This window comes from Corylus avellana, chromosome ca1 (genome assembly GCF_901000735.1).
Source record: "Corylus avellana chromosome ca1, CavTom2PMs-1.0".
Classification (NCBI taxonomy): Eukaryota; Viridiplantae; Streptophyta; class Magnoliopsida; order Fagales; family Betulaceae; genus Corylus; species Corylus avellana.
In genome coordinates, this window is record NC_081541.1 from 16,328,380 (window position 1) to 16,338,624 (window position 10,245).

Sequence of the window (10,245 nt, forward strand, 5' to 3'; positions counted from 1 at the left end):
TATTGTAACCTTGAATCATTAATAAAAAAATATAGTTGCATTTTCTATGAAGATAGGCACCTTGCCAAACCATGTAAATTTGTGTCTTAACTCTCTTTTTTGATTTCATATTATTTATTATTGTTATGTATGATAACAACAATAGGCATATATTGGTGATGGTCTTTTAGCATCTAACAGTTGATGGAAGATGGAATCTTACACTAATTGAAGAGCTGTCTGGTCTGAAGACATGGACTCATTGGACCGTATATCAAAATGATGTTAATTGGTTAAAGATGTTAATTGGAGCGCATTTCAAAATGATGTACATATATACTTATTAATTAGTTCATCTTTTGTAATGTTGGCATTGATCTTTCTTTCTTAATGATGTGACACGCCCTCTGGGAATCATCATATTCAGATTAAAAAGTCAAATCTCATCATATTCATATTAAAAAGTCAAATCTCACCTTAACTTGCACTATAAATATCCAATTTCCAAACTTCAATTTTTCCCATCACACATTTTCTTTTTTCGAAATGGAAGTAGCCTTTATGATGAAAAAGAATGTTCTAACCCTTGTCCTAGTTGGAATTATAGCAGGGGCCTTGCCAAGATGCATAGAAGCTCAACACTGTGGTTGCGCCACACATCAATGTTGCAGCCGATGGGGCTATTGCGGCACTAGCAAAGACTATTGCGGCACAGGGTGCCAGGAGGGTCCTGGTTACACCTTACCTCCAATTAATCATGTTTCATTGCCTTTTTTGACACAAAAATTGTTCAATGGGATAATTCATCAGGCCGATGCCAGTTGTCCTGGAAAGAAATTTTACACACGAGCTGCGTTTCTTGATGCTCACAATTCATTTTATGAATTTGGTAGGATTGGTTCGGTTGATGATTCTAAGCGTGAGATTGCAGCCTTCTTTGGCCATGTTACACATGCGATTGGACGTAACATCTCTCTCTCTAATCTACATAATCAATTTCATACAAACATGCATACATGTGCCCAAACTTGGTTTTATAATTCTTAATAGATTATTATATATATATATATATATATATATATATATATATAGTTCATGATAAGAATTGAGGAATATATATATATATATATATATATATATATATATATATATATATATTCCTCAATTCTTATCATGAACTACATATTTCATGGTACAAAAGGCCTTAACTTGACATAAGAATTAGATTAATAGAGAAAACAAGAAATAGAAAAATTAAGAACTAAAGCAAGATGTTTGCCTTTTCTCTTTGTGTGCAGATTTTTGCTATATAGAGGAGATAGATGGTCCCTCCAAGAAATACTGTGACGAGGTATACACAAAAAGTTATCCCTGCAATGCCAACAAACGTTATTACGGTCGTGGACCACTTCAGCTAACTTGGAATTTCAATTATGGAGCAGCAGGAAAGAGCATTGGGTTTGACGGGTTAAACTCTCCTGAAACCGTGACAAATGATCCTGTTATTTCATTTAAGACAGCCTTATGGTATTGGATGAAATTTGTTCACCCCGTCATTGGCGAAGGATTTGGGAAAACAATTCGAGCCATTAATAACCTTGAATGTGATGGGCGAAACCCTGCAAGAGTAAAAAAGCGTGTTGCGTATTACATTGAATATTGTAAACAACTTAATGTTTCTCCTGGCAACAATCTCACTTGCTAGTATAACATAGTTCGTTAGCGTCCTGATGAGATCCTTCACAACAAGAGTTCTTGTAAGAGTAGGAATGCTAATCCAAGATGCATGGATTAGCATTAGCCTAAGAGGAGGAGGAGTAATTTTTTCTTTCAGCAAGTAGTATATTAGTAACCTATCTTTATATATCAGCACTAGTGGAAGTAGTATTCTATCCTAATATTTCAATAGTAAAGTAGTAGTTGTATAAGAACTCTACTAGTAGTTGTATTAGAACTCTAGTCAACTATATAAGAACACATAGGTAGAAAGAACTATCATTGAAGAATTATCCCAGCACTTATTGTAAACGGTGACTCCTACCTTAAGTGGAGAACTATTAATATCAATTTTCCTTTTCTGTCTTTGTCAATCATCCATAATTCATCATCCACGTACCATCCTATCACGCACCCCACCCCCCTTGGGCGGTTAACTCTGATCTCTTTAGCTTAGTTGTTGTTGCTTCTATGGTTACTTGTTTAAAATCTAGGGTTAAATACTTTATTAGTACTTGGGTTTGCACTTTTTTTTTTTTTTTTTTTGCTTACCTGGGTTCAAATCCTACCATAAAAGGTACATGACTTACGGGAAAAGACTAACTTAGTATTTCCCTCAGGTTCCGTAACATGTGTCATCACATAGAATTGTCACGTGTTGTTTAAATATCTACCTAAATTAATAGGCAAATAATTGTATGTTTAACTCGCAAGTGCACAAGATCAGTCTAATAGTATATGATGCAAGTACGAGATCATTCCCATAAGGATTGCTAAATTTTGCTTAAAATAAATTCCGTAAGTAAAACAAAACAAAGATTGATTTTGAGTTGATAATAATAAAACGTAGGGCATTCATATCTACCACTAATCATATTTAGATAATATAACAATATGCTAATAATCCAATCATATTATAAATACTTAATGTTTGCTAATCTAAGGGTATGGGTGTCTACTCCTTAAGCTATTGATTTCCCTAAGCACCGAATTAGGCATGGGTGTCTACTTTAATTCTTTTCTTTCTTAAAGGATTTAGCATGGGTGTCTACTAAGTTGTTCTTTAAGAAAGCATAAATCTATGGAAATCGACAAACACATAAGGCATAGGGCATGGGTGTCTACTCTCGGTTCCTCATGTTGATTAACCCAAGAACCCGGTGTGGATTTTTTTTGTTACTCTTATTAAACCCAGAACTCGATCATCCAAATTGATTTAATTAACTAATCCATATCACATGCATATGTTGATCAGACAAACACATATGAGAAATTCAAGAAAACATGAATTAATCAAGTTAAGCAACATAATATGATTATCACAAAGGTACCAATTTTGAAATATTAAATAAACATAATTAGAGCTTCAATCTAGCCCTACTAAGTAATTTAGTTACACATGAGTTTGATATTAAACATCTTCATAAAAAAAAATAGAAAGAAAAAAAATAAACCCGAAACTTGAACTTGAAGAGCTCCAATTCTTCTCCTTAGAAATTGTGTGTTTATTCTAAAGGTTTAAGGGTCTACTTATAGGCCTTAGGAACACTCTAGAAACCCTAAAACTCGTAGGGTTTGAGCCATAGTTCGCACAAGGCTTCAAAACCCTAAAAGAAAACACTTTCCAGAATAGGACTGCGGCTGACTTGCTCTTCACGCATGGGTGTGCTTGATCGCATCCCGTGTGCGATCGATCGTAGGATTGTGATCGATCTCCTGTGTTGGGTGCTCGATCGCAAATGCGAATGATGCTGCTTGTTGTGCGCATGAGCGCACGCCTTGCGCTCGTCTGGTCCTCTTGCTTGTAGTGCGCTTGATCGTCGCTCCCCTCTGATCGATCACACTACCAGAGCCTCTAGCTTTTCCCAAAATTGCTCTTTAAGCCCCATACTTCCAGATTTGCTTCTTTTTCCTCCAAAAACCTATAAAACTAGGAAAACACAAAAATGATATAAAATTGTATAAACTAACTAAACTAAGGAATTAACACATATAAGTTAATGGCTAAAATATGAATATTTTGGTGCATAACACACCCTCAAACTTACATATTGCTAATTCCTTAGCAATACAAAACTAAATGCAAAATGAAAAAAAAAAAAAAGAAAAAAAAAAAAGCAGAAAACAAATATAAATCCATCTTTCGTGGGATGTACAATTGCATTTAGCATATGCAATAAGCCTTTTAAACCCTTAGGAATTCCCTAAAGGACGAGTGAAGTCTCTTGATGGTTTTCCAGAAATGTTACTCACAAACATTATGCATAAGTTCATGTTATCCAAAATTAAGGTATCACTCAAGATCATGATTTTCATTCATTAGCAAACTTAAAAGGATAGACTCCATCTTCACAATGAATTGAAATTTGAAAGTTTAATCACTTACAAAAGACATGCTAAGACATCACAAGTTTGAAATAGTGTAAGGTGAGCTAGCACATAAATATGAAGCTTCCAATTATTTTCAATGTGCAATGTCTCAATATCTCAAAGTTCACTGAAATCCCTATTAGAATGAATATCTATGGCATAACTTTCTTTTTTCTCTTTTTTTTTTTTTTTTTGGTCAGGCTGTGCAATGTTTGGTTCCTTTAAGCTTTCTAATTGACCCATGTAATGAGTGTTAAGTCAATGACTCCCAAACTAGATGGTTTTAGGGCATTAGGTGTAAAACACCTCTAAGGACTTACTAACTTGAGTCAAAAAGGCTACGAAACCAAACTAGCCATGACTTTAACCAAATCAAAATTCTTCACCTTTTGACATGAATACTCAATGCTTTGAGATAAGAGGTCCAGTTACTTAGTGAAAAGCTTATCAATCATCATTATTTTTTTTATTGCGTGTATATATATATATATATATATATATATATATATATATATATATATAAATATATATTTTCAAACAACAAAACTAAAAAGAAAATGAAACTAGGATAGAGTGTGTGTAAAGTGTTCCCATACCCCCAAACTTAAATTACACATTGTTCCCAATGTGTCTATAACATGGAAAGAATTTACCCGGGATATGGACGAAACTATTTAGAATAGCATGGCTCATAGCACACCCTCAAACTTGAATTGAAGCACACTTGTCCCTGCAAAATAAAACACTAAAACAAATAAAAAGGAAACAAAAACAAAACTAAAGATAAATATAAAAATAAATTGAAAAACAAATAGAAAAATAACTGGATAAACAATGGGGTGCCTCCCATGAGTGCTAAGTTTAACATCTTCAGCTAGACTGCTGTTCTCCTCTCATTGTTGTCCCAAAGAAGATGCTTCTGATGGTGGTGGAAATCAGTTTAGAATGGACTGCATTAGTACTTCTAGGTCGGTTAATCTTTGGTCTATCAAAACTTTCTCCTCTTGAGCCCCCCGTCTTTGATCTGCTAGCTCTTGTCGGAGTTTCGCCACTTCTTCATTGATAGAACGATATTGTGCTACACGCAGAGTGGCAGTCTCCTCCTCTTATTTTGCTTCCGGCTCAACTGCAGGTTCATCTTCTTCCATAGGCTCTTCCTCAAACTCCTCCGCCTCGGCTGCAGGTGCTTGAGGTACCCTTGACATGTGTGAACAACTTTGATTCCATTGTCTAATGCCAAACCGCGGGGTCTTGGTGACTGGTTCATTTTCTAAGGTTGCCTTTATGCCCTTTTTTCGAAGTATGAAAGTGAGTAAATATGGAAAGGGCAGCCCCCATGAGTTGGTGTTCTCAACTCCCCCTAAATGCACCCCATTCTAGAATTTGTGAATTCGGCTCCAAACAATAGCAGGAATGGAACACCAAGCACCTTTATGAAAGGTGCAAAGTGTTTGAAGGAATAGATCTCACCTTTGAGTTTTGTGTCCAAAGGGAAAGGCATTGCGATGTAGAATAGAGTCCATAAGCTAGAGTTGTGGAGGCATCTTGGCCCTACTGCCGACATTATTATGCGTGTCTGCAAACTGCCCTTGACACATGTTCGCAATTATTTCTGCAACATAGAATCTGAGAGGTTGTGCTGCAAGATGTGCTTCCTCTGGAGGATGCACATCATTGCACTTTAGAGTAGTGGCAATGTCGGCTAAAGTCATCTCAATATCTTTGCCTTGAATTGTTGAGGACAGGATACCCGGCCTGGTGCAGTTGAAAGACAATTGCTTATAGAACTCTGCTATAAATTTCTTATATGCAGTGGAGGTGACGGGCTTGAACATTTTCTTTAGCCCACGGCGTTTGAATTCTTCAACCACCTAGCGAGTAGCTTCAAGGTTTTGAAAGTCTTCTCAAATTGCAAATGTTGTCTCAAATAGAAGCTTCCTCTCCTCACAAGTGGGTCAGGAAAGAGTGGTTTGAGTTTCAACAACCCAAGAGGATGAAGCTCGAGCTTTAGGCATTGTGCAACTTGGTTCAAGAATTTTGTCAAACACCTGGTGTGCAGCTTCAAAACCAAGGGTTGTAAAATCATAGTAGAATGGTACCCAACCCATTGCAAAACAAGAGTAAACCAATATAGAGGACAAGCACAAACAATAATGATGGGCTGTGCTTGCCAAAACAGAGAAAAATGGAGAGAGAATGGGAGAAATCAAAAAAATGGTTTTGGGCGAAAATGGGGAAAAACAAAGATGAAGGGATGGTGGTGAGAGTGTGTGAGTAAGGGTGGCGTGCGGCAGTGGAGGGCGGTGCAGAAATGGCCGGTGAACGGTGCTTGATGGTGTGGCAGTGTCGGCTGACTGAGGTTAGGGTACTGGTGGTTCACGGAGCAAGAGGAAAGAGTGACAAGGGAAAAAGGGGAAAAATGACCTAATATAGGTCACATGACCCTCTGCCCGAGTGCGCTCGATCGCGCGCAAGGTGCGCTCGATCGTACTCGCACAGCGGTGTGCGTGTGTGGTGGTGATGCGCTCGAATGCACGCAAGGTGTGCTCGGTCGCACAAACAGAATGTCAAATTTTTATTTATTTATTTTTATTTTTTTTTCACAAAGAATTGCAAAATGAACAACATCGTACTGAATTATAGAAAAACAGACACCAAATTTAAATAAGAACACTAAAATTAGTACAAAAAATAACAAAAAGATAAAAATTGACACAATGTAAAGGAAACCAAAGGATAGAGATTTGTACCGCACTTAGTGGCCTTAGTACCACTAATCTGAACAGATGCGCTTGAGCTCTTGGACTGCTCAAACGCTTTCAACAGTAGCGTTAGTGCCACTGTTTTGGGGGGATGCACTTGAATTCCACTTATTGTGGCTCAAGAGCTCTTGGTGGTGCTACATATTGGACAGACTGGAGTGCCAAATCTTGTGATGCCAAATCTTGATCTCTTGGTGTAAAGTTCATTTCAAGGTATGGCTTTACTCTGTGTCCATTCACCTTGAATGTCTGATTCTTCTGTGGACTATGAACCTCTAAAGATCCATGGGGAACACTTGGGTGATAATATAAGGACCAAATGATGTGGTATTTTTGTGACCAAAAATATCAATTAAAAATAACCACTCGCAATAGGACGAATCTTTGTAGGATACGGTTATATTGAGGGTGTCGAACCTCAAGGACTACATGGGTTTAATTATCAAAATTAAAAGATCAAAGTTAACTTAATTAAAAGAGAGTGATTTGTTTGTGTGAATTTAAAGTGCATAAAATTAAACGGAAATAAAGGAAGTAAATATATGAGAGAGAGAGTAGGGTATTGATTTCACCACGATCCGCACACCAATGGTTAACCATATTTAATTCTAGCAATTCTTTCTATGCATGTTATAATTTAAACAAGAAAACATATAAATTCATGCAATCAATGGAATAGCATAACCCATCTTCGGTTGGCATGGATCGTCTACCTAAATTACACTAAACTAGGGTGTAGTACGATCCATCTTTACTAGGTATGGTCTATCTAACCCTATTGATTACATGCCAATTAAGAACCATTGTATAACCATCATTCTTATAATCACAGAAAATAAAAATGATTTGAGTCAATAATAGTAAAATAATTTCTAAGACAAGATAAGAATTTTACTAATATTGAATTGGAATTAAAGAACAATTGCATTTAATATGAAGAACATAAATCAATTGTAGCAATCCTCAGAGTTATACAATCAACATCCATAAATTGAAAAACTAGAAATTAAATATAATCAAACCATTGTGCTTGGAAAGGGTTACATCAATACCCCACAATTGAGTTTAGTTGCTCATGATCTTTTATACTTCAAAGACAATTTTACTGAATTTTGCTCTAGAAAGCTGTGTGTCTATTTACAATGTTTAGAGTCCTATTTATAGGGATTAGGAGAACCCTAAAACCCTAGAAATCCTCAGAAAATCGAAAGTCAGTCTCCCAGTCCAATTGGGAGACTGAAAACCATGTCCATGCTGGAAAAGGATTTCTACCGTGCTGTACACGCCCGAGTGCGCTCGATTTGAGGTCTTGTGCGCTCGAGCGGAGTGTGCTTGAGCTTAACTGTTGTGCGCACAAGCGCATTGCACTCGATCCCTGGCCGCAGACGCTTGAGTGCAGTGCGCTCGATCCCAGGAGTGCTGCGATCGATCCTAGATCCAGAATGCTCAACTTGTTGTCCTTTTAAGCCCAATTTCCAATAGTTTGTCAAACGAGACCTGAAACACACACCAAAAAAAAAAAAAAAAAAAAAAACAAATAACAATGCTAAGGAATTAACATATGTAAATTAAGGGGCTTGAATGTGGAACATTCGGCGCTTATCACCAAACCATCTAGGCTTAGGCTTACCTGGGAAGAGTCTTAATCTTGAATTGTAGATCAATACCTTCTGTCCCACATAAAACTCCTTCTTGACCAGTGTCTTATCATGGTATATCTTGGTTCTTTCCTTGTAGAGCTTGGTATTCTCATATGCATCACGCCTTTATTCCTCTAATTCATTTAGTTGCAGGTTCCTCTTGTCACCAGCTTGTTTCATGTCAAAGTTGAACTTCTTGATGGCCCAATACGCTATGTGCTCCAACTCCACAGGTAGATGACATGCTTTCCCAAAGCCCAACCGATATGAGGACCTACTGATAGGCGTCTTGTATGCAGTCCTATAAGCTCATAGTGCATCATTCAAGCACAGAGACCAATCCTTTCTATTGGGATTCACTGTCCTTTCTAGGATGCTCTTGATCTCTCTGTTGTTTATCTCCATTTGACCACTGGTTTGAGGATGGTATGGAGTGCCAACCTTGTGTGTGATCCCATACTTCTTTATCAAAGAAGAAAAAGCATAATTGTTGAAGTGGCTACCACCATTACTAATTATTGTCCCTGTCGTCCCAAATCTAATAAAGATGTTATCCTGCAAAAACTTCACAACCACTTTGTGATCATTAGTCTTTGAAGGGATAGTCTCGACCCATTTAGACACATAATCCACACCCACAAGAGAGTTCATGAGAGGCTGTGATTAGAGAGAAGAATTATTGTGAGCCTAGTTGTTCCTCTTAAAGGATCATTGTTAGTTTGATTGTGAGCTTCATTGAGAAGTCAATCGGAATGGTTTGGTAAAGGAGAATCACATTGAAGAAGATTGTGAGCGAGGAGACAAGTTGGATGCTTGCTGATCGTACAAAATCAAGGTATTGCATCGGTTTGTAAGTATTCCTAGTGTTTGTAATCTCTGAATATCTTTTCATAGTGATTTCCTGGGTTCGGCTGCCTCGAAGAGGTTTTATTTTTAGATTTATTTCTAAAAAGTTTCATCTTCATCACCAAAATATTTGTGTCTGCATGCTTTATTGCTTTATATATTTTGGTGCTTGAATTGCTTGTTGCTTCATATTATTAATTTCGCATATTATGTGATTTAAACCTGTTAAGCATTTTTCAATTGGTATCAGAGCGGGTTCACTTTGTGAAGGATTAAATTCTTGAGTGTGATCCTTGTTTCATGTTTAAGATGTCTCAAACCCTTAAAACTGTGCCTAAATTTGTTGGATCTAATTGTGGCTATTGGAAGTCCCGTATGAGAATTTTCTTAAAATCCATAGTCGTTTGGTCTGTTGATGAGTGCCAAATATTGTATATTTGAGCCCCTTAATTTACATTTGTTAATCCTTTAGCCTTATTATATTCTAATGTTTTGTGTTTTTAGTGTTTTGTAGGTTGCTAAAGGAAAACTGCAGGTTTAAGGTGCAAAATGCAAAGTTTTGAAGAAAGCACACTTTGAGAAGACCTAGATGATGTGATTAAATTTAACCAAATCAAGGAAAAGAGTAAATCTGAATTTCTCTAATTGGAGTCAAAATCGGATTGGATTAAATTTCAGATTTTGCACACGTCTTATTATTTTGACCATAACTTTCAGCTCAAGTATCGGGTTTAGGTGAAACCAGCGGCGTTGAAAAGTTAACTCAAAATAATACAAATCATTACAAAAAGGATTTTCCTAATTCGGATGTATGCTATGCCACAAGGGTCCCGCAATATAAGAACGGAAATCTGGATGAATCCTATTCTGATTTGTACTAGGATTGCTTCCTAATTTGACCAGGAGAATGAAGTACGATTTTTCTGAAATTT

At 36.8% G+C, this 10,245-nt stretch overlaps 1 protein-coding gene across 1 annotated transcript; it reads left to right on the forward strand.

Annotated features, from left to right (window-relative positions):
- The first annotated feature begins 525 nt into the window (after positions 1-525).
- LOC132177519 (endochitinase EP3-like) lies at positions 526-1,684 on the forward strand. Its single transcript, XM_059589885.1, has 2 exons — positions 526-943; positions 1,278-1,684. Exons 1-2 carry the CDS (start codon positions 526-528, stop codon positions 1,682-1,684), a joined length of 825 nt encoding a protein of 274 aa, XP_059445868.1.
- The last annotated feature ends 8,561 nt before the right edge of the window (positions 1,685-10,245 follow it).

Bases quoted from the DNA above. Each gene is read 5' to 3' on its own strand.
- LOC132177519 (XM_059589885.1), top strand. From the start codon at position 526: ATGGAAGTAGCCTTTATGATGAAAAAGAATGTTCTAACCCTTGTCCTA. The intron at 944-1,277 runs GTAACATCTCTC...CTTTGTGTGCAG, and splicing joins TGTTACACATGCGATTGGAC to ATTTTTGCTATATAGAGGAG.